General features: G+C 42.4%; 1 protein-coding gene across 3 annotated transcripts in view; it reads left to right on the top strand.

Moving 5' to 3' along the window:
• Window positions 1-25,538, top strand: part of RABGAP1L (RAB GTPase activating protein 1 like) — a 452,085-nt gene that overhangs the window by 13,456 nt on the left and 413,091 nt on the right. For all 3 annotated transcript variants that reach the window (XM_025196731.1, XM_006017708.3, XM_006017709.3), the window contains exons 5-9: window positions 1,872-2,032; window positions 2,365-2,475; window positions 11,361-11,427; window positions 15,378-15,480; window positions 16,683-16,843. In XM_025196731.1, the coding sequence (XP_025052516.1) occupies window positions 1,872-2,032; window positions 2,365-2,475; window positions 11,361-11,427; window positions 15,378-15,480; window positions 16,683-16,843 (603 nt within the window). The remainder of the gene's footprint in view (window positions 1-1,871; window positions 2,033-2,364; window positions 2,476-11,360; window positions 11,428-15,377; window positions 15,481-16,682; window positions 16,844-25,538) is intronic.

The raw sequence follows: 25,538 nt of genomic DNA, 5'->3' as shown, positions 1-25,538 counted from the left end.
TGGTGGCGCTCCGCACTACGAGCTGCGCCTTCACCAGTACCGGGTTTCCCATACCACTGGGGTCCCCCCTTAAAGTACTGTGCCTTCACTCAGGCACTCAGGCCCCACCCCTCTGGGGTCCCTATGAGGCCTCCTCCAACCCCTACAGCCTCACCCAAACCTCCGGTGTAATATCAAAGCCTGAACACAAACTCGAGCCTCCTGGCTATAACTCAAACATAACGCTCTCTGGCTGTAACAACTTAACTCCAAGCCATCAGGCTAAACCATGGTGCTCAAACCTCTCAGAGCTGCCATCCTTCTCTCAGCTAGAGTGGTTCCTGTGATTCTCACTTCCTAGCTCCAGGAGCTCCTGCCCCTCTGGCTGCTGGCAGAGAACTGCCAGCCTGGTCTCAGCCCTGGGCTTTATGAGGGCCAGGCCCTGACCCCTTCTGGCCAGCTGATTCTTATCAGTTGCCCTGGCAACCTGCAGCTGTGCTCATTATCTCCGCTGGGGCTCCTTATGTCCTATCAGAGCTTCTTCTCGGGCCGCTTTCCCCTGTCTAGGAGCAGGAGCACCGAGGTGCCCTGCGACACTGCCCTTACACAACCCCAATGCCAGGGGATGCTATCCACGGCTCTGAATCTTCCCTACATCGTGGCCCATGCCCCACAGATGGCATCTAGGTTATAATTGCTCCCCAGTCTGAGACTGCGGCAAATTCAGTCCACCATTGGGCTCCATTCATGCTCGCTCACTCCACCCCCCTCTCACACAGTAATGAGGAAAAAGTGGACACCCGTGGCTTTTAGTATGTGTGTACCTATCATCTTTTTTTTTCAGTGTTGCAACCCCCCCACCCCCGGGCTTAGTTGGCTGATGTTGTGCTTATGTAACCTAGTGGCATTCCCTTCCTCACCCCCATCCCTCCTATGTTAGTCCCTTGCTCAGGTGCTTTGTATTTCCTTTATGGCTTTGTAATTTTTCTTTTCTTGATGACCCTTCACATACACTAATAAAGCTAGATCTGCTTTTGACAGACAGTAAGCTGGGCAGGCTATGTGCAAATGTGAAATCCATTGAAGGAAGAAATTCTGCTTTTTTCTGTCCTCTATGCTTGAATTCAGTTCAGAAGTTTAAACAGAAAAATTAGTGTTGAAGTAGCATATGTTTTAGTCAAAGCAGGGCTGTCCAGCAGGTGGCCCATGGACTGCATGTCGTCTGAAAAGGGCTTTATGTCCAGTCCCTTGGCTCTCACCCCACCACTGCTCCCCCATTCCTCTGGCTGCAATAGCAGTTGGTGTCTCCAGGCTCTCCCTCTCTCCTTTGACTGCTTCTTGCCTTTGCCCTGGGGATGGGGTAGAGTGTCAGCACAGGGAAATAAGATGTGTGAGCCTGCAGCAGCACTGGGTGTGTGTGGTAACTGGAGTTGTATGTGAGGGTGGGGGGTGGGGATTGTGCCCACATGATGCAGCAATGGTTGGGGGGATGCTTACTGCAGTGTGGGAGGAGAGGATTGCACTTGTTCACCCCCACAGTGCAGTGGGGGCAGGAGAGCTTCCATGCGGCACATCTGGTATAGCCTATGTCAGGTGCAGTCCCTAGAACATGTGGCCTCCAGAGGCTTAGATGTTGGACAGCATTGTGTCAAAGTATACTGTGTTCACTACTTACAGAGCGTAGTGAGAATTTATCATGTCAAGAAGTTTAATCTATGAATAAATCACGAGTGTAAACTTGTTACTAAAGAGCCTGAAGGATATATTTCTAAACCTATGTATACAATGAGAAACTGTCCCTTGAGAGATTACATTACAATGGTCTATATTCATCATAGTAAAATAAATGGATATTATAAATGTTCTTAACTTATGTTTTTCTCTCTCTCCAGGTCAGCAGAATTTTATATAGTTTCTCAACGGCATTCAAACGTTCTTCCAAACAAGCATCAGATCACGTAAAAGACTCTGTTCTTCCTACCCCAGATAGCGATGTGTATACTTTCACTGTCTCCTTAGAGGTTAAAGAAGATGATGGAAAAGGAAATTTTAAGTAAGTTGGAAAAATGGAGGAAGATGCACACACTTATGTTATAAATGTATGTAGTGTTTTTTTTCGAGGGGTGCATGATTATTTAGCATGTAGTGAATAAATGTAATATAGTTTTATTCTCTTGCTTTATACTAAGTTTTTAAGAAGTTTTCCTTGATTTTTGTAGTTCTCAAATATACTTTTAAAGAAAAGACTATTTTTTTGTTTTAAACCACTTATTTTCAAAGCAGTGTTAATCATGTTTTAGAAGTATGTTAAAGGCCTAGATTGTGGTAAGTTATTCAACTATACAACTATTTGTGCTAATAGAACTCTGTTCTTTTGTTTTTTAGTCCCGTGCCAAAGGACAGAGAGAAATTTTATTTCAAACTGAAACAGGGAGTTGAGAAGAAGGTGGTAATCACAATCCAGCAACTTTCAAATAAAGAATTGGCCATTGAAAGGTAAGCATACTAATAATGAAATAATGCTAATTAAAAATAAAAATTAATCATGGTGTCTGATATACTTGTCGTATCATGATCATCTTGAGAAAGCTATAATGAAGTTAAAGATCAGGAAGTATTCTTATAGAAGTTATCAAAATGAAACTCCACTTGTGTAGTATAATGCACCTAGCTGTGAGAGATCTCTGTAGGCCTCTGCTGTTTGCTAGGAGAGGGGTGTCAAACATATGGCCCACAGGCTGGATCTGACCTATGAAGCTGCTCCATTTGGCTTGCCAGGCTACTGGCAGGCCAAAAAATGTGGGAATATGGCTAGCAGTGGGTGCAGCCTGTCACAGAATCTATGGCCCCATTGGATATGGCCTTCAGAGGCAGTCAGGTAGGTGAGGGCTGTGCCATCACAGCTCTGCTTGCCTTGTGACCACTTGAGGCTGCCTCTGCCACCGACTCTACTGTAGCCGCTGCATGACCCTGCAGATCCAGCCTGTGAGAAGCTCCATGCTCTGGATCTGGCCTGAAGAGTGGAGTGTGTTTGATAACCCTGTGTTAAAAGAATGTTGTAGGGCAGTTGTACGATGTTATTGTTTAGTAGAGGCTTCCAGATGAGGTGTCCTTACTGATAGGGCTGTGTAAGTGGGACTCCTAGCATCTATCTCCAGGTAAATGGACATCTGGGTCCATTCTGCATTAGAGATTTTGCTGGCATACCTATGGTTGCTAGGTGTTTGACAAGATTTGTATCACCCTATCAGTTATACTGGCCAAAGCCCTTATGTGGACACATTTATACTGAGAACAGAGCACTCTCATGTGGTACTTGGGGTGCAGTGGGGTGAAGAAATGCACCTGCACTGCAAGTTCATATACATCTGCCAGAAAGTGCCACCAACATAGCTCTATCAGCATAACCATAATGTTACAGTGTCCAAAGCGTAGGCAGTCCCTAGGAGTGGAATCTATGTGGACAGTTGCTCAGGGAAAGAATGTCTAGCCTGCATTAACTGTCTGACCTGTGTCGCGTTGATGGATTCCACAGCCTGTCCTTCTCCCCTGCTGTGACTGTCATAATTTTTTGACATTTAGTTCTTCAATACAAGTGAGTTATCCCCACTCCTCCTTTATGCCTTTTGGCTGGTGGGGAGTTAGAAAAGATATGTAGTGGGCAGCATGGCAGCATGTCCCTGAATGAGCCCTGTGAGCCAAAAGAATTTGAGTTCATGTATAAAGTACATGTCCACATGGATTCCACCCTTGGTGGACAATGCATTTTGAAGAATCATGGTTATGGCGAGGTAAGTAGCTGTTGTTTCATCATAAAGAATACTAACTGGCCTGTAGTTTGTGCAATAGTGTGTATAGCTTTGTCTTTATTAATAGTATTTAAAAATATTCCACCAGGTGGCAGTCTTACAAAAGAGTTTGAGTTTACTTTCAGTCTTGCAAATAGTGTGAGGAATCCAGAAAAGTGTTATAATGTCAGTGACTAAAAGAGTCTTAAAATAACCACAAATTTCTTATCATAGAAAAAAGCAAAAACTCATTACTCTCTCTTCCTAATTTTGTTAGAAGTCATATATTTATAACATGAAAATTTAAAGATTTTTTGGGTAGCCAAAATATAATAAATACCTACTATAGCCTGTGCTTCCATAGCCTGAAATTACATTCTTGTTCTTCAGGAGCTTTTTTTTTTTTTTTTTTAATAGGCTGTTTTCAATCTGTAGGGTTTTTAGTTATAGCTTGTACATTCACAGTCATAAAAAACTTTCTTTATTTGCTGATTGTGGCAATGGAGTAGCAAACAGCCTGAAGGCACAAATGAAGATTAAACATTATTATTTGGCTTGGGAAACATTATGATATAGTCTTATTAAATGTACTTACTTGTTCAATTTTTCCTACTTGCTAACTTCCACATGACCCCTGAATAATTTAATTTATAGGTTGAGGGCACAGTGGACAGCAGACTTAAGATTGCATGGGCAATTAGAAATGCCACATTTACAAACTTTTGTGTGTGGTTGGTTGAACGTGCAATCTAAAGAACTTTTGTAGTTTTTATGTGAAATATAGACTTGAAAAAATATCAGTACAAGAGAAAAGCAAAGCTGTATTCTGTTTAAAATATTTGACTTCTAATTTTTAGTATTAAACAGGATTTCTTTTTATAAAAAGATTTAAAGTTTCAAAAAATACCCTTTGAGAGGAAGCAGACTATGGGAAAACTTTAGTTTTGAAGGTATTTAGTTGGGTCTGGAGTACAATGCGAGGGTGTTACTCAGGAGAAATAGAATTATTTGAGGCCTTTCACGTTCTTCACTGATCCTAGTTGGTAAATTCTTTGTTCTTGTATTGCAGCATCAGGGTGTGTTTTGAAAGGCGTTAATTAGTGTTCCATTTTTTATTCTCAGATGGACACTTAACTTTTTGCAGAGCTGGTGAATGGTACATGCTGATGCTTCTGTTAGAAATTCATATAACCATTTCTGTTACAGTTGGTGACTACAGTCAGCAAAGAGCAAAATCTATTTATAACAAAGATGACCATGTATATTGTTGCTAGGGGTGCACCAATAGAGATTTTCTTGGCTGATCCCAATAGCCGCTTTATTAACCAGGCAATATCGGCCAATAGCTGATTTACAGGAATGCAGCCAGGCATCTTGGAGAGCAGTATCCTGCTGGTAAGTCTGTTAGGGAGGGAAGGGGCATGGGGGGGATGGGGGCAGGTCGAGGCATCCACAGTGAGAGAGGGAGTGGGGGAAGGGCAGGTGCTGCCTGGATTTGTGTATGGGGCAGAGGTGGGCTGTGGGCTTGGGGCCAGGGGCTGTGCCAGCCTCTTCCTGATAGGGGGGCTGCACTGGGGCTGGACTTGGAATGGGCGGGAGCGGGGCAGGCTCAGCTGTGCAGAGCAGGCAGGTGGCAGCACTATGGGGGACTATGAGGGGGCTAGGGTGAGTTTTGGAGTGGCTATAGCCCCCCCAAACCACCTCCTAGTGCCGTCCCTCTTGGGCTACTCCACTCTGCTGCTTTCCCTTGGGAGCCCTGTGTTGGCTGCACGTCTCCTGCTGGCCCCTCAGTGGGGGGCTCCCAATGGAAAGGTAGCAGAGTGGAGTGCTCTGAGCAGGGCCGGCACTGGCAGGGTGTGGAGAGGGCTATAGCCACCCCAAAAATCGCCTTAGCCCCCCGCTTAGGTACTGCTCCCAGTGCTGCCACCACTGCCCATCTGCTCACTCTGTGCCACTGAGCCTGCCTTGCTGCCACCCACTTTGAATCCAGCTCAGACCCCCTGCCGGGAGGGGGCTGGCACAGCCCTGAGCCCACAGTGGGCAGCCCACTTCTATCCCGTGCACAAATCTGGGGGCCATGCTCTTCAATGCCTCCTCCAGGGGTGCACACAGCAGCAGGGGGATGTCCCGCTCCCCAGCCCCCCCACACCCGATGGATGAGCCAGCCATGGCTCTGTCCCAGCCCCAGGGACTAATTCACTGCCCTGACTGGGCACCCCCTGCTCCACTCCCCACCTCACTGTGGGGGACTCAATCTGCTCCCCCCCCCCCCCCATGTCCCTTCCCTCCCACACACCCTTTCCCCTCCACAGACTTACTGGCAGGACACTGCTCCCCATGGTACCAGGCTGCATTCCTGGCCATATGCATGCTGCCACTGTGCAGATGCATGCATCATTTATTGGTGACATTATTGGCCACACTGGCCAAAAAAAGTCAAAAGCTGATGATGTTAATTTCCTTTTATCAGTGCTGATCTGATATGTGACCAGTATATCATTGCACCTCTAATTGTTGCCTTCCTGTACTCCAGTTTGTTGGAGATCTGTTTTGGTTATGTAATTCTGGGTAATACTTTGCTGGTGGGGAGGAAGAAAGGAAAATCCTTTTAGATTAATTGATTGAGTTGTTTTTTGTCCCCAGAGTCTTGGTAATATAGTTACTAGCAATCAGGGATAATCCAGGAGCATTTGTTGCATTATTGTTTAGTTTTTACAAAAATGAAATACTTTTAGCTGTTTGTATATTTTTAAAGAAACACCAGTAATTACTCCAACTTATTCTGTACTTCAAAAACATTAGAATCGAAGGGTTCACACTTGATGTCATTCAGACACTTTCCAGTTCCCATAGTTGAAGGCTACCAAATTACCATATTTACTCAAATATAAGATGAGGTGCCCCTACGATTAGCATGGGAAAAGCTCCTTGCCTTTTATTTGTATACAAGGAAAGCTCATTAAACTGTTTCTAAAGCTGCATATGCTTAGTAATGGAAACCAGCTTTGAAGCTGATTCAGTGCAGTCAACATTGATCATGACTTGAGACACATGGCCCATATTGGGCAAACATAGTCATGGGAACCACTTGTCTAATCTGTCCAGGTCTGCTTTCAGCTGTTCCCTGCCCTCCGGCATGTCCACTTCTCCCCAAAGCTTTGTGTCATCTGCAAACTTGGACAGAGTACATTTCACTCCCTCGTCCAAGTCGGTGATGAAGACATTAAAGAGCATCGGGTCCAAGGTCATCCAAGTCACAGCCTCTTAACTTGTTCACCAGTATGGGGTGGGATACCGTATCGAAGGCCTTCCTGAAGTCTAAGTATACGACATCCACCCCTCCTCCTGTGTCCAGGCGTTTCGTAACCTGGTCATAAAAAGAGACTAGATTGGTCAGGCACGATCTGCCTGCTACGAACCCGTGCTGGTTTCCCCTCAGCATAATTTGTCCTGCCGGGCTCTCGCATATGTGAGCCTTGATAATTTTTTCAAAGACTTTGCCAAGGATGGAGGTGAGACTGACTGGCCTATAGTTGCCCGGGTCCTCCTTCCTCCCCTTCTTGAAAATGGGGACCACATTGGCCCTTTTCCAGTCCTCCAGGACCTGACCCGTGCGCTGCAAGCGTTCGAATATTCCCGCCAGTGGCTCTGCAATTATGTCGGCCAGTGCCTTCAGCACCCTCGGATGGAGCTCATCCGGGCCTGCCGACTTAAAGGCATCCAGTTCTTCCAAGTGACTCTGCACCATCTCCGGGTCTACGCATGGAAGTCTGGCGCCTTGCTGCTGCCTCTCTACAATCCCAGTGAGAGACTTGTCGTGCCCCTCACTTAGGAACACTGAGGCAAAGAACTCGTTGAGGAGTTCAGCCTTGTCCCCCCTGGGTTCTGGGACATCATAGCATTATTTTTATAAGTGTATTTTGTACCTTATTTTCCACAAGTGCTTCAAGAAACTTGTTATAAGAAATTTGTAGACTGCTGCTTATCAGGATTTCAGTACCTGAGATTCTTGTGCCTCGTTGTTCTAAATGAGAAAGCACAAGGTAGGTACTGGTGAGAGTTTGCTGTAGACTGCCAAATTAGGTTGCATTTGTGCAGGATAAACAGTTCCTTTCAACTTGTATTAGATGATTTGTCTTGAGCAGGTAGGGGTCTAGGTGGGTTTTTTTGAGAGCTCTTCATTCCAGTTGTTTTTCCCGATTCTGTATGTAGAACAAACTCTTGCTTGGAGTAGGATGATGGGAGAATTTTAGTCTGGAGGGCATAAATTGGAGATTGTTCCTGCTAGCAAAACTTCCCTGGAGTTTTTAAAACTAGGTTTTCTAACAGTTGTTAGAACTTTTGGGGTGATTTATAAGTGTGGTTGATAAGTAATTGCATTGGCATACAGTAAACTTCTGTGCATCGTTTGACTTAGTACTGCCTAACAGCCAGATTTTAAAAACTGACTCTGCAAAATCACATAGCATACATTAAATGGAATAAAAACTGGCTAACTGATGGATCTCAAAGTAATTGTAAATAGGGTATTTCTAATGCAGTTTTGCAGGAGGCTCTTGCTTGAGCAGTAGCCATTGTCTTTTGTTAATGATCTGGAAGGAATATGTTCCTAGTAAAACTTACGAATGGCACATATGGGTTTGAGTGGTATGCAATGACGGATCATTTGTGTACTGTACATCTGATTGTGTGCCACTCTGGCCCATACAAAGGTAAGATGCATTTTGATAAGATGAATACAACTTCCTGCACCTAGGAAACAAGCATGTAGGTGATGTTTGTATGGTGTAGGTCATTTTTGGAAAACAGTGACTTGGAAAAGGGCATAATGGTCATAGTGGACAATCAACTCAACACAAGCTTTTAACATGGTGCAGTGGTTAAGATTGTCCATATATGATCCTTGGATGTAGAAGTGGGATGGGATGATGACTAATGGAAACATTGCTTGAAGGTTGTATTTTGTTTTGGTTGCTATACTGTAAAAAATAACTGGTGAAGGGTATACCTCAAGTAGTAGAACTTTGAAGCGAGGAGAAATTTGATGCTTTGTAATTTGTTTTTCATATTTGGGTCACTGGTTCCAGTCCTACCCCTGCAGTGGCTGCCTTTATGCTTCAAGCCACGTGCAGTGTCACAGTTGGGCAGGCAGACATGGGGCCAAGTTCATTTCCCCCCACTCCTCCCATGCTCCTGGAGTTGGTGGGAGCAGCTGCAGGGGCATATGGCTCTGGTAGCTAGTCTTCTGAATTCTTGGAAGAGTAGCTACAACAGCAGGAGCCATTCTCAAGCTTTCAGGTTCAAAGTGAAGGTAGGGAGAGGGCAGATACCAGAAAGAGCTAGGCATGGCAGGTTTTGCTTCTGCTTTCCTCACCTGGCACCAACCTCTGTGCTTCTAGCAGCTGTTGTGACCCCCTTCTAACTCCTGCAGTGACAACGTGCTGCTAAAATTCAGAACACTTATGGAGAGGTGCCTTGAAATCCAAAAAAAGGTTGAGAACCGCTGGGTTGAAGCCTCGACCAGTATCTTTATATTTCATAAGTAAAAACTGTGTGGATTCTCCAAGTTGCAGGAGAATGTGGTTAAAGTTCATTTTGCCTTAAAACCATTAGCTTTATATGTGAATATCCTTTTTGCTTCTATAAATAGAAGTCTGCGTTAGTTTGAGTATGATCCCAGTTTATTTTAAAGTTGAGCATGCTACTCTATCTTTCTGTATGCAGGCAAGCTTGTGCGCCTACATGCAACCCCACTGTCTTCTGCTGGTCTCTGTGCTCACACAGGTTGGTTGCCTTTATGGAACAAGTTGCACGGGAAAGGCCTAAGACTGCGTTTAGTACCTCTGTGTAAAGATAAACCAGTTTACTTGAGTATCTCTGTCTCTGCGAGGAAGTATAGCTGTGTGTGTACCAGGCCTAATTAGGCTGGGTGAAGTACCATGCTACTGGAGATAAGTTGCTTTTGGTAACTAAGCTAACTTGGGTATGGTATCTCTACATGGTACTGTATTGTGGCATGTTGGTGTATTTTAGTTGTCTCCTCCCTGGTAATCCTACTTCCACATTTATTGACTTCCTTGCTTTTTGAAGACTAAAAAGTAGTTGTTTATTTTCTCTGTCATTATTGGGAGAGAGAGAAAATGAGTTTTGGATATAAATAACTGCCCTGCCTTATTTTTATAATGAAGCAGAAAAAGAAAATTGCATGCATTAAACAGGAACAAACCTATTTAATAGCCTGCTAATTGCTAATGTAAAAAACCTGGTTTTGTAACAGGTTTTAAGAGTGTAATTGCATTGTTGTTTGTTACATTTCTGCTCATAACATACCATGCTCACTGCAATATTAATTAGTTAGCTGTCAGTCATTTGAAAACTGTGAAACTGCTTTTGTCTTCAGTGCTATCATGAGAATACTAAGCGTCTAAACTGTGTTCCTTTTGAATCTCCATTTGTTATAAAGCCTAAATTTTCATAGTAAAAGCCGTTAAGCATTTTTCCCATTAAAGAAAATTGGCCAATTGTGCAGAGAGAAATTTCTGTCAAAAGACTAAAATATTTCCTGTACTTTTTATAATCAGTACTTCTCAGATACTTTTCTTATTGTGAGATTGTATCTCAAAAATGTTCTATGTAATACATTAAGTATCTCTGTTGTAAACTGATGCCGAGCTAAACTTTTCTGTTTTGTGAAGGTACATGTTCAAAGGGGAAGGGCTACATATACCTTATAGGATTTTTAAAATATTGTGTTTGTACCTTTCTTGTTCCTTTACTTTTACATAAAGGGGATGATAGTACTTCTTTTACCATTTCTATTTAGACTGCAGACAGTGTTAGGGAAGATGTAAGCAGTTAGCACAGTGGGATCCTAATTTCTATAGGGATATCTGAATGCTAATTCATGGTGTTTTGTGAATTTGTGTCCTTTACTAGAAGAATCAGAGGGCAATGAATGTTAAAGAAGATTGTAATTTCTGCCAGATGGTTGGGAAATAGATAGAAATGAAATAGTTTTAAAACGTTTAATTTCCCCTTTTAGGTGCTTGAATTTGAACTTGACTCTTCTCGTGGTTTTATGCATCTCTAAAGCAGTATGGAAAGGGGAGGGAATAACCTAATTTTTGTCCTATTCCTAATCAACTCCACAGTTAGCAAAGACTATAACTCCAAGGTATAGAACAATATGTAAGAGCCCTGAATACTATGTGTTTGTAAATGTAAAGGAATATTAGAAATAAGATTTAATACTTCTTACCTTCAGTTTTAGTAAAATGTTGAATTCTGTAGCTTCAGTCTACCTCCTTTTGTATCAGCATTGTTTCGGGGTCGTTGACTATATATGTTTTAAAGCCTATTCATAATAAAAAAAAATGGTAGGGGAAAACAATTTGATACCTAATCTGTTCTTATCTTTGTAGCTTTTCTTTGTACATGTTGTGTCTCTTGTTGCATGTGTGTGAACAGAAACCTATTGCAAATGCTGTGTTCCTGTTTAAATGGAAAACTATGTGTAATCTGTGGCATTAAGTAGACGATACTTATACTTTTCTAGAGCTTTCTAATATTTTTAATTTTGAAAAACTTTTGCAGATGCTTTGGGATGCTGCTAAGTCCAGGGCGAAATGTGAAGAATAGTGACATGCATTTACTGGATATGGTAATAATCAATTTGTCTGGCAAAATAGAAGCTATATGATGATAGCTTTTTGCTTTTTTTTTTTTTTTTTTTTTTTTAGGGCAATTTCAAGGTGCCCATATGTCTATTAAATTCTTGTTTTTGATAATTTCATTTGACACATGAAATACAGGATTTTGTTACCTTATTAGGATGTTTCCTCAGTGGAATTGTACTCATTTACATTTTGCACCTTGATATAAAACAATGAAGTGAAAGGTACTAGAAATGGTCTGTAGATTCTTTAAAATAGGAATCATAGGAAAGGCAGATTGGAAGGGACCTCACAAATTCATCTAATTCAGCCCCATGCTCAAGGCAGGATTGTTCCTTACTAAACCATTCCAAGTGTCTGTCAACCTGCTTTTGAAAATTTCCCTGGATGGAGATTTCACAACTTTTCTAGGTAGCCTGTTCCAAGGCTTGATCACCTTCATAGTCAGATAGTGCCTCCTAATCTCCAACTTGCTGTATTTGAGTCCAGGATGAGATCCTGTGCCCTCTCTCCCTCCCCACTGCCTTTTAAAATGTTGAGGGGGGGAAAAAAAACCCCTTGTCTTGGGATTTGAGTACAAGCCAGTGCTGGCAGTGGTGGGACAGGTGGCTGCTGTGGTTCTGACTATATCCATGTCTTGGGCTCAGAGTTGGAGTCAGAGCTGCAGCTGCTGCTTCCCTTGGCTCCAGCACAGGACACAGAGCACATGGTTGTTGCAGCCCTTGCCTGGACATGCAGCAGCAATGACAGTTACAGCAAGTCCAGCCCAAATCTATGGCTGGAGCTGCTGCCACTGCAGCCACTGCTGCATGGCCAGGTTGGGTTCTGAGTGACCATGCCTTCCCTGTCCAGGGCTGGAGCTGCAGGGTAAGTGGCTGGGGGGGTAATAGGGAGGGGGCTGAGGCAGTGGCAGGACAGGCAGAGTAGGCAAGTAGTCATGTGGAGGGGGAAGGCATTGTGAGGATGGGCAAGAGAAGGGGAAGATATGGGGGCAAATGCCAGGGTGTACAGGAATGAGAGGGCTAAGTGGTGGAGGGGGATATGGAGCAAGGTGCATGGGTCAGGTCACTTGACCCCATTGCCTGTCCTTTACCACTGCTTGCCATGCTGCAGTGGTTGTGGGGGATGTATTTAAAATGGTCCTCCAATAAGGTTTTAGACGCAGAAGACTAACAAATTTATAAATTTTCCATGTCTGGAATTTTAATTATGGGCCGGGGGGGGTGGGGTGGGGTCGGTCATGTTAAATTCAGAGTAGCCTTGGATTTTGGTAAATACAGTAAATTTCCTCTGCTGCAGCTCCTAGTCCTGCCCCCTGCAGCTACAGAGAAAAGCTTGTCTTCATCCTCTCTCTAGTCACCCTTCAGGTGTTTGAAGAGTGTTATTAAATCCCCCCCCCCTTAGTCTTCTCTTTCCCAAACTAAATAACTAGCCTTTTCAGCCTTTCCTCATAAGTCTTGCCTCACATGCCTCTCATCATTTTTGTCACTCTATACTGAACTCTTTCCAATCTAACATCCTTCTTGAAGTGTGGGGCCAAAATGAGGTCTCATCAGTGCCAAACAGAGTGAAAAAAATCTCTTACCTTGATTTGCAAGTGACTCTCCTGTTAATACAAACCAGAATACTATTGCCCTTTTTGCAGCAAGAGCATAATGTTGGCTCGTATTCAGCTTATGGTTTACTGTAATCCTTCCCTGCAGTACTGAAGCCTAGCCACTCGTTTCCCAGTCTGTATTTGTACGTGCAATTATTTCATGCCAAGTACAGGACTTTGCACTTGTCCTTCTTTAACTTCATCTGCTTAATTGTTGGTCATCTTTCCAGTCCAGTCTATTCAGGTCATTCTGGACCCCACCTCTATCCTCCAGGCTGTCTGCAACATCACCCAACTTGGTGCCATCCCCAAATTTGCTAAGTGTGCACTTGGTCCCATTGAGCAAATTATTAATTAATATATTTAAAAGTATTGGACCCACCCCCGGGGGAACCCCACCCCTCTCCCTAAATAGACATCGAGCCATTGCAGACTACTTGCTGAGCATGATGAGCCAACCAGTTATGTATCCATCTTACAGTACTTTCCTCAAGTCTCGTTTTCCTTAACTCGTTAATGAGAATGTCCTATGAGATGGTGTTAAAAGCCTTGCTAAAGTCAAGGTTTATCGCATCCAGTTCTCTCTCCCCATCCACAGAGCCTGCCAGCTTGGTAAGCTGACAGTTACAAGTGACTGGATTTTTGGCTTGCAAGGCACAATGGTTAAAATTTTCTAATTAAAAATTAAGTACTGTATTCATAATTGTGCACTAAATCAATGGTCATATTTTTTTCAAAGTGAAAAGAAACTGCAGTTCTAATTTTTTTTCATGCGGTTCAGAATCTTGTCCATTGCTCTTGACTTCAATCTGCCTTTTCCAACTTGTACTTTCTGTACAACCCCCATACAAGCAAACCCTCTTGCCAGTTCCAGATGTGCTTCTTAGCTATCATTTACATCCATGTATATATAAGAAACCTCTTCCTACTTTCCCTTCTCCTTGTCCACCCACTCTCAACTTGTTCTGACTCTTCTGTGCCTGTAATTTCCTTTTACATTTCAAAAATTGTTTTGAGTCAATGGTTTTGACTCAACTTGAGAAGTTCCAGTGGTTCTTTGACATGTTGCAAATAATTTACGTTCTCCCTCACCAGCAAGTCTGACACCAGTGCCATAAAAGACTATTCATAACACTGGCATGTGTCATTGGCTTGACTTTTTGCTCAGATCTTGAGGATATGTTTTTACTTCCTACAAAGATCAGAGTAATGCACCCTAATGTCATCTCTATCACCTGTTGTCTGGACTGGCTTTCAAATCCCTTATTTTAATGCATTCTTTCTGGTCTTCTATTGCATCTCTCCCCTTCCCCCTCCCTGCAATCAGCCTGACTTCTTTTTTTTTCTATTTCTTTTTTAAAAAAATCATGCTCATGACAGGGAGGGACTAAATGTCAGCTAAAACAAAACAGGGCAAGCGGACATTGGGCACACTTGCCTCTGTTGTAGTCTTGAAATCTTAGTCTTGAAATGATCAGTTCTGTTTTTTGATTAGCAAATGAAACAACAAACCATAGTAAATTGCTTGCATTTGCAACATGGGCAAATGCCTTCTGAATCTGGAATAAATCTTTATAACATACTAATATATGTAATATTAACAAGAGTTGAAATCTTGATTTCCAGAAATAACCCCCATTTTGCATTTCTTGGTTTATTTAATAAGAATAAGTAACTTGGCCTAAGTTGCTACCCTGCCCTGCCTTAGGGGCCAACTTGTTCAGGAAGGCATAGACTTTCACAGGCAACCACCTACTTTGTCAGATGTTGCCTCTATTTGAATGAGTTAAACCCCAAGGCACAACCCTGGCCTGCCTTCTGCTTGACTTCAGACTATCGCTGCTAACTACATCATTAGTAATCTTCCTTTTCCCCTTCTTCCCATGCTTAGTGGTTGGTTTACTTCTGGACAGGCAATTTTCTTGGCACCGTCCTCCATGTCTGCTTCCCCCCACCACCTCCCATCATCTTTTCAATTACTTTCTTTGTTTTTCTGTTTCCTCTTTGTTGTAGGGGCCTTCTGCCTCCAAAAAAACCCCCAAAAAACAGGGAGGGGGAAATGTGGGGTGGGGGGCAACAATGACTGCAAATAGCTCCCAAAATACTGGTATGAAAAGTCATTGACCTGTTTACCCTCAAGTTTTCCAACTAACTTGTTTGTTTTTTAGCTCTTTCTCTCTCCCTTCCTTCACACTTTTTTTTTAACTTGCTTATTTAGATTGTTTGCTTTGGGACAGGGGGCATTTGTTTCACTGTAAAGTGCCTAGCACAGCTAGGCCCCTAATTTTATTTGGTCTCTAGGGGCCACTGTAATACAAATAATATATGTGTTATTCTTAGGAGTCCATGGGAAAGAGCTCTGATGGGAAAGCTTATGTTATTACTGGAATGTGGAATCCTAATGCACCTACATTTCTAGTACTTAATGAGGAAACTCCTAAAGGTAACTTTTTAAAAACAGTACTGTTTACTTAATTACTTCATATAAATTAAATTGAGTATTTTTTATTAAAATGTTGTTGTATAGTTATGACTGACATAGGTTATAGATACTCTTGGGGACCATTCTATGCATCATGGTAACCAACAAGTTTTAATTTAGCATCAGAACTGTGTTAACTATATGAACACATATAATACGAAGAGATTAAAATTGCTCGTATTGGTGTGAGAATTGTTGCCATTCAGGACCTGATAAAACATTGTCTGGGATTATGTTCACTTGCCCTTGGGAATTTGAATTTTCAATTCCAGGCATGCTTATTGATGTCTTTACCTCTTTTACTGCTTTGATTGAATGTGGACTCAGTTGTCACCATTCTTTTGTATTTTCATTGAGACTTTTAACATAGCGCTGACTTCCAAGTTTGTAATTGTTTCTGCTGTTTTGGGTTTTTTGTTTTGTTTTGTTTTACTAGCTTTTTTACTATCATTTAAAAAAATGTTTTAAAGCATTAAAAATGTTGTTTCCTAGTATAGCATAGGTTAGATCTTGCTGAACAGCCTGACCCAGTTTTCAATTCATGATTTGGCAGCACTGTGTTTTCTTTGTCCATTTATGGTCCAATCAGGTAACTGTCTCTGGAGTTTTGTGTGTGGTGTTTGTGTGTGTTGTTATTGCCTGAGGCTCAGGATTGGACCCCTTATGATGAAGCATCTATCTGATAAGCCTTAAGCATCATGGATCCAGATTGTACATCAATGCTATGAGAGAGCTTGGGACAAATGGAGGACATTTTGAGGATCCTTTAAATTAGATATTTAACTTCTTTTCTTCAGTAGTAGAGTGCCTCATTGGATTTGTGAGCTTTGTCCAGTTCTGTTTCCTATTTATGATGTCAGATGTGACTGTTGCTGCTTTTTCCTGTATGATCCATTTTTCCTTCACCTTTAGAAATGTTAATTTGTTGGAAAATTGTTGGACCATTTTGGCACTAATGGAATAAAGCTCATTGGCTAACGTGGATATGCAAAATCTAAAATACAGATAACAAATGTGAGATGTATGCTGCAGAATGAGTAGCTGGAAGGGACTGAATTTAAACAGCAGTCTGTTTCTAATTTGTATTTGGGTACCTTGAGAAATTTTCTCCTTGAAGCTAACTTTATTTGTTGTTGTACATTAACTTTATTTTTGTGTTCCAGACAAACGTGTTTACATGACTGTGGCTGTGGACATGGTAGTCACAGAAGTAATAGAGCCAGTCCGCTTTTTGTTGGAGACTGTTGTGCGTGTTTATCCTGCTAATGAGCGTTTCTGGTACAGGAAAACATTCACAGAAACTTTCTACATGAAGATAAAACAGGTACTGTATTTTAATAAAAAATGGACTTGAAGTATCACGTCTATCTTTTCTTGTTTGGTTCCATAAATTTTACAGACTATTTTATGGTAGTGGGTCCTCAGTTGTACTGGCATAACAGTTTAAAAATGCTTGTGCATTAGCCAGGGACAAAGCATCCAATTGCAAACCTTAACCTGCCACGTGATTAAGCTTGGGCAACTCTGATCTAATGTATATCTTTTGGAGAATTTTTGCATGCAACTTATGCACTCTTACTTGCATGGAGGAGTCTAAGACCATCTAACTGGTTAAGTCCAGAAATGCATTTCTCCCTGCTTCATTATGAAAAGAAATGGTGCTTAATAGGTGAAAGCTCTGTCTCCTGTTGTTTAGAATCCCAGAAGTATATTAAAGTAAGAATAATTAACATGAGGAGTGTGATTAGGCAAAGACAGAGAACCTTGGTGAGTGTGTGGTGTTGTTTGTCTGTTGTTTATATAAAAATAAGAGGCTGCTACTACTATTCTTTCAAACTGCAGCTGTAACAGTGTGTTCCTGTGCATCAACTTGAACGTTTGCCATTATTGCTCCACTGCTACAAGGAAGCAGGTGGTGGTGTTAGGGAGGTAATGTGACCATTTATGTTAATGATTATTTGGCAATATTTTGTGTATATCGTCGTAATGTGCTTTAATATAGGTTAGGTATCCAGGTTGTAACAGTACTGGTCTAGAGGCAGAGGGAATCAGAACCCATGGTAGAGGTGATATCTTTTATTAGACCAACTAGATTTTTGCTAGGGGAAAAAAAAATTCTTTATTTGCAAGCTTTCGGGCATAAGCACCCTTCTTCAGGCATAGGAGAAAAGATTGTAAAAGTTGAACTGAAGAAGTGTGCTTGTGCCCAAAAACTTGCATATAAAGAATTTTTTTTCCACAAAAATCTAGTTGGCCTAATAAAAGATATCCCCTCTACCCTGAGTTCTGATTCCTTAATATAGGTTTAGATGTTCCTTGTTGTAAGTTGTTCCCCTCCTTTCTTCCTCCTCCTTTACCCCTCACCCCACAAATATTCCGTTTCATCTGGCTTCTACACAGGAGAGGTGAGGGTCAAGTTGTAGTACACTGAGTAGATTAATATTCCCTCTATAGGGCTTTCCCTGTTTATAAACCTATATGATTAATGTGATTTTGCTTATTTCCTCAAACATTGGAGGGGATCATGTGTTCCTTGCTCTGTAACCTTTATTGAATGTTTTTCAGTAGAGTGGGATCCAAAAGTCCCCAAATTTAGTTCTACTATCTTGCCTATTCCTCAGTGCTGGCAGCTTACCACTGTTATTTTATTCATTCTGGATTGATAGTTTTATTTTTTTGCAAGTAAGCATTGCCCTACTTTCTGTCGAGATTTGTACACTGATATGGACTCAGGATCTGAATAGTAGAGTCTGACCTTGTAATTTACACTGGAATATGTTAGAACCACAATCTTTGGCTGATTATAATGAATAAAGGTGACAATTTTCTGAGTCTAAGCAAGGGTATCATAGTTATCTTATTTTGAAATAGTGTGAAAAAGTTAGTCATGGTTTTACTATATCATAATAACATAGAATTTACTTAATGCTCATCTTGCTGATTTACATTTTATGCAAACTGTTTTCTTTCATTCTTGCAATCTTCAGTTTTACCACCAGAGATTAGTGTAATAAACTGGAATTCATGAAGAAGTACAAATTAGTAGTATCATGCACATACTCGAGATGGCTACTCTTTCTGGTTTTAAATAAAACTCACTTTACTTGCCCCTGGTTGAGAGCATAGGACTTGAAGTATATTGTACCATAGAGAGGAAGGATGGTCTTGTGGTTAAGGTAGCCTGCATTGGAAGCCAATAGAAATCGATTCATTTCCTGGTTTGACAACAGGCTTCTTCTGTTTTGCTCTATAATATGTAGATCAATATAGACTTGATCTGATGTACAGACCAAGTCTATACTCATCTACTGATGAACTAATTAGTTTAATTTAGGATATTGTGAAATTGGGCTCTACCAATATTGCTGCAAATCGAAATTGGTATGAGTTAAATGTACTTTGTTGAAAAATTATTGTGGAACGTACCTTCCTCTTAGTTAGTTAGTCTCTTGAGTTGCAGTGACTGGCAAGGAGGACCCACCCTTTTTTATGTTAATGGTTTTTCTGGGACTTGAGCAGTGTGGAACAGGATTACACTCAGGTACCTAATAGGTAGAAAATGATCTGGTTCTAAATATCTGCTTAGTGATATGTGTTTATTGGTTTGTGGTTACAGTTTCAACAGTGTTTAAGTGTATCAGTTTAAATTTATTAAACAGAAAACCACAACTTCTCAGAAATATAGGTGTAATCATCAGTCCATGCTATGATTTGAAATATTCACCTCTTAAATCCATAGGAACATAGGAAAATTTACATTCTTGTTATAGTACAGTCAGACTGTGATAATGTTACATTATGGGACTGAATGAAGCCTGTGATATCAAGTGAAGCTGACAATAACTGGAGTTGAATACCAGGTGGAACTTACTTGTGTCCTAATTCCTTCTAGAAAGACAACTGTATGGATACACATTTGCGGGCATCAGAATTTATACCCTACTCCTTTTGTGCATTTTGTGAACTTATGTAATGTCTAAGTATGACATTTATTTAATATCTAAGACGAGGAATGAAGTAACAAGCATAACATTTATTCTATGTTAAAAATTATGTACTAATTGAAGGGAGTGGAGAAGCTGTATCACTGAACTAAAAAGCCCCTCATCTGCCCCTTTTTCTTCAGCAACCCCAGCTGTGCTTCACTGACTCAGAGCCTTTGTTTAAAACTTGCAACCTCCCCCCTCCCCCAAATATTGTAAGCACAGCCAAAAAGTCATAATATGTGGCATAACATCCTGCACGCGCTACAGCTTAACTACCAGATAATTTTCATGCATGGCATGAAAGCCAAGACAAGCCACACTTAGACTCTAGCAATAACTTAAATATCAGGCACTGAGCAGGGGCCTAGTTAGCTTATTTTACATATACAAATATTTTTGCTGTTGCCTAACTTCATATATTTCTTCAATGAGGCAAATTACTTTGTCAGTAATTGTCTGCTAACTCATTTGATCTTGGAACATCATTTGATAATTGAGTCTTTAAATCAGTTAATCTCATCTCTTTTAGACTGAAGGCACCCCTTATTAGATTTGAGGTACCCCTAAGAAAGTGCCAGCTCTTGAGTTTTCACTCATTTTTTAACTACAGAAACATTATACAGTAATTCTTCCATTGCAGAGAACTTAAAAAGACTACACTAGACTTCCTGTTAATCTCTTGATTGATCTTGGAAATTATGTTTGCATGCCTAACAGTGCTGCAACACCTTGGTTTAAAACCATTGCATGAAATGGTCAATTTACCTAGTGGAGATAATTTGCTGACATTAAGCAGTTTTGTGACAAGTTCAGAGTGGAAGTAAATAGGCTTTTTTGTGTTACTGTTTGTGGAAATCAGTCATTGATGGTGCACACTTTGATAACAGGCTGTGTGTGATATAAAGAGGAGTGATAATATTTGGGTCTGACTATTTACTAATTTTTTTCAGCAGCACTTATCATGATGGTGTTTAGATGTATTTAAATATTTATCTAGTTTTGACATTACTGTGATTATGATTTACATACATGTCTGTTTTGGGTTATCTGAATGCCAGTTTTGTCCTTCAAAATGAAGTAGTTTCAATTTGTGTTGCAAAAAATGCACTTTTTCATGGTTTTGCAGAAAACAAATTGTCAGGGAGACCCAATTAGTATCTGTCAATTTCCATGCCATTTGTTCCCTGCAGCTCAACACAGTGGTTTGTTTTATGCCAATTAACTGTATTTTTACCTGATTGTATAATGTAGCAACTTCCCTGTTTAAATAATGCCAGTAGCCAAAACAAAGGACTTTTTTTCCATGTGTGCTTTACTAGATCATTGTGTCAGTCTGCTAGATGCGTATTATATCACATTAAATCGTGGCTAGTTAACTTGAGGCTGGCGTTTTATAAAGCATTCTTCATGTAGCTGCACATCAAGAACCCTTGGAAACTTCAACTTGGACAGAACACCTCTGTCTGCTTGCTAAATGATACATCTTGCAAGGAAATGTAGAGTTGTAGTCTGGAGACTGCATTGACTTCAGATTGATTTTCAACTGAAATTAAAGCACTTAAACAGTTTGATATATCAATATTAAGGTTTGGACATTTTATCTGAGAGGCAGTGTATGGTTTTATCCCGAGAGTTGATATAAACTGGGCTACTTGACCCCCCCAGTTCTTAGATAGGAAGTAGGGCAGGGGTGGGCAAAATATAGCCCATGGACTGGATCTGGCCTGCCAGGCCATTCTATCCGGCCTGTGGGGCCCTAAAAAAATTAAAAGACTAATTATTATCTTCCCATGGCTGCCTGTCAAAAATGACAAGACACCAGTGGCAGCAGGATCAGGAAGAGCCAGTGGCCAGACCCAGCAGCAGCAAGAGCAAGGCTCACCTGGCCTCACCCCAACCCCAGCCTCCACAGCCTCCAGCCAGAAGCTTCTGCCTAGCAGAGGCTTCTGGCATGGAGACCCTGGAGCTGTTCCCCCACCTTCCTCTGTCTGGGAGTGGAGAATCAGATAAGAACGAATGGGGGCAGAGGATTGCTGGTGCAGCAGGAGCCAGCCCAGCCCAGCTGGCACCATGTGGTTTCCAGCTGGCTTCTGGTGAGCCGTGCAGTTCCGGTCCTGAGGCTGGGAACTGCATGCTGCTGGCAGGGGGGGCAGTCAGCCTGGGGAGGGGAAGGAAGGGAAAACAGCAGGGGAAAGGCAACAGTGCCAGGTGTGGGGAGAAAAGTGGAAGCAGGTGCAAGCGCAAGGCCCTGGGGGTCAGGGCTGGCAGCAGCAGGAGCCAGCTGGGAACTGCTGGGGCTGGGCTGGCTCCTGCTGTGTTCTGTGGTCCCAGTGTTGCAGCCAGGAACTGCATGGTGTGGCACAGAGCTGGCCGGGCACCTACCAGCAGTGCACAGTTCCCAGCAATGCTGGATCTGCAGAATACAGCAGGAGCCAGCCCACCCTCTGTGGTTCCCAGCTGGCTTCTGCTGCTGTCTCTGTTGCAGGGGCTGCATGCAGGGGCTGGCATCAGCTGTCTTTCCCACCCCCTGCTGCACAGGTTTGCGGACTCCAACATGAGTAGAGGGAGTCCTGTCCCCTGCTTCCCTGAGGAGTCCAGCACAGGGCTTTCCCTAGTGCAAGTGTGGGAGCTGCAGGCATACAGTGTGGAGCCCCTGTAATAGAGGTGGCTGGGCAGGCTGTGTTCCTTCCCAACCAGAGCTGCGCCCCACTGGGCACCAGTGCCTGCACTGGGCATGAGCTCCCTGAGCCCCCACTGCCAGCAGCAGCAACATGCCATGTGGGTGGTCCCCACAGCCCCCACCCTCCCTCACCCTACAAACCTCACACCAACACCCTGCCCCAACAACCCCCCACATGTGGACACACAGCCCAACATACCCTGTTCCCTCCCTGCACAGCCACACCACCACATCTCACCATACACCCCCCACAATATGAGTGCAACTTTTATTTTGAGTTATTATGCAATCCCTTCTATATACAGTACACAAACACATCATTAAAAATATTTTTGTAATAAAATTAAAATATATTTTAGTAGGTGTTTGACTTCTTTATTAAAATATATTTTTGTAGGTGTATGATTTAGTTTTTTTCTAGTTCTAAGATGGCAACCCCCCTCCCAAAAGGAGTATTTCTGGGGGGCAAGGGAAAAGACTTCTGGTGGCAAAGGTCAGGGGCTAGGGGGTGGGACTTCCGGTCCCAATATGGTGACCAGGGGGTGGGGCAACTCTCAGGTGCAGGGCTACCCATGTGGCCTTCCAAGGCTCATCAAAACTTGTTAAGTACCCTCTCCCTGAAATAATTGCCTGCTCCTGAAGTAGGGTGTATGCCATCAAAGGGCATTTGAATCTAACTGACCAGTTTATGGTTGGGCAGGTTGATTTCTAGCCATATTGCAATGGTTTGGTCATAACGATTCTCAAGTGTTGGCTTCTTAATGATTTTTTAAAACGTGTATTGTGCCTGTCTGGAACTTTGGAACACATTTGAAAGTGGAATTAGAAATTCCAACATTAACAGATTTCTGAATATTATTGTGGGGATTCCAGGTAATGCAAAAGCCATGGTGCTGCAATATCTTTAACTCTTCTCTCCATTCCTTTAAAAGGAAGCTTACAGACAATGCTAAATAAGATAATCAAGAGCAAGAGACACCTTCTTGCATAAGTGCTTTGCAAATACCTGACATGGGTATCTGGGGAGATTAACACTGTATAAACTAATAATGGAAACAGTATTTTCTTGCTAAATACTAGGGCTGTGCAAAATTTTGCCAGCTGTTTCAACTTGTTTCGAGCTCGAAACAGCAAAATTGAAACGAAATGGAGAGCTTCTAAACAGCCTTGAAATGAAACGAGGCAAGTCAAAATGTTTCGAAATTTTCAAAATGTTTTGAGTTTCAAAGCTCAAGCTGGGCTTGCCTGCAGGGAAACAGAAACTAAAGCAAGGAGGGTGGGGGGAAGGAGTGCTCCATGATTGACTGTGTAGGTGGCCTGTGACTGTCATCCTTTCCTGAGGGCCCTTCCAATCCCAGTGCTCTGGGGGAGGGATGGAAAAGCTGCAAAAAAGGCAGCCCTGCTTCCTGCCTTGGTGTCAGTTGAATGAGGGCACACCTTAAAACACACAGTGTTACCCACCCATGTCATGAGTTTTGTCTGTCAGCAGCTAGAGGTTCAGGGCCCCAGAACCCAGACTCCTCCTGCACCTATCTCCTTGACGGCTGGCAGGCTTCATGGCCTCAGCAGGGCCTAGCAGGCCTGCAGTTTTCACCCCCCTGTGCCCCAAGACACAGTCCCACAAGCACCCATGTCACAAGTTTAGCTGTCAGCAGTCAGGTGCAGGGCCCCAGAACCCAGAAGCCCCTATACCTATTTCCTTGAAAGCTGGCAGGCTTTGTGGCCTCAGCAAGGGCTAGCAAGCCTGCAGCTTTCACCCTGCTGCGCCTTAACACACACACTGTCACCTATGTCACAAGTTTTGCTTGTCCTCAGCTTGAGGTGCAGTTTCCCCCAAACCCCTTGTTACCATATTTGCCCATCACTTTGGGGTGTGCTCATTTATTAGGGATATGTTTCCAGGGTCTTTGTAATTCTGTCAATGTGCTGCTTGTGTACTTGTGTTTCTATACGGAGCTATATATCTCCTTTCTGCAAGTCCTCACCCCCAATGGAGCTATCTTGCAGGACTCGGTTTCAATGGGGCTGGGTTCCTCCAGTCACCAAATCAGTCATACACACAAACACACACAGATTAACGTGACATGCCTTACCCGGCCGGGTTGATCAGCATGGACAGGCTGACCCCCGTCATATGCCAAGAATCAGTTCATCGGAGCAACAATAAACTGCAGTCAGACACAAGCACACAGGTAGACAGAATACCTCTGAATCTGTCTGGATGTCCAGCTGACACCCTCATGGGCCAGCATTCAGTTCATTAGGGCACGTCTGAGCCAAACTGGGTCAATCAGTCTGTACAAGCTGATCTCCTTATGTGTTTCAAACTCAGCACGCCCCAATCTTTAGCCTCTTGATTCTGGGCTTCACAGGGATTTTTAGCTTAGGTAAAAGAAGTGTTGCTGCAGAGCAAGTGGGGAAGGAGAAGTAGGGAAGGAAAAATATACCCAGTTACTACCAGTTTGAGTATAAAAGTTATTTATTGCTAAGTATATGAAATATATAATGGCACTAATGGTAATAGACATGCAAAGGAAAAACAAACACAAACAATTACAATACTACCCTGGTTTCACTAAGTATTTGGGGAAACTTAGCTCAAGCTTAACTAATACAGTTCAGGTTCAGAAATCTATGCATAGAGAGAAAAGAGAGAGAGCGAGAGCTGGGATCTCACCAGTCCAAGGCACTCGGGTTGCAATGTTGACAGGTAAAGTTCTTAGCACAATCCTTGAAGGGAGACTATCTGTTTCTTCCAGCTTCTCGAGAACAACAGTGGATGGTGTCAGACTTCTCTTGAAGCACACGCACACATTGCAACTTTTTTTACAGATTTTTATACCCTCAGTTCAGCTTCTTCAAAGCATTTTTAATAGTGTAAATAATTGTCTTTTGTATTGACAAGGGGTTATCTGGTTTGGAACATCTCAAGAAACCGATTGATAACCAGGAAAAACATAAAGCTAAGGAGTAACCAGACACTTAGGAGCCAGATTGAAATTCCTATGGATAGCAGATATACTGGATGGGCATACCTCATTGTTTCTTCAGAAACAATAGATAGCTTACAGCATCAGGATTTTGGATTTTGACTTGTTGTGAACAAGCCTCAACTTAGCATGACTTTTCCAGATCTTACTATAATCTTTTAACAGGCTTATGGCAATTATTGGATTGTTCATAACCTTTTGTGGGGAGGACTTCCACCAGTCATCCCGGGAAAAGTATGACAGCACTTGTGGTCAGGGCTCCAACGGGCTGGACCCTGTGATGGACCCTTTACCATTGTTCAAATGTTGCCCATACCCCGTCTGACGCGGTCTCTTTGCCTCAGCATTCCCTAACCCGGCAAC

The sequence above is a fragment of the Alligator sinensis genome, unplaced genomic scaffold, assembly GCF_000455745.1.
Source record: "Alligator sinensis unplaced genomic scaffold, ASM45574v1 scaffold31_1, whole genome shotgun sequence".
NCBI lineage: Eukaryota > Metazoa > Chordata > Crocodylia > Alligatoridae > Alligator > Alligator sinensis.
This window is presented reverse-complemented; position numbering and strand designations above follow the sequence as displayed.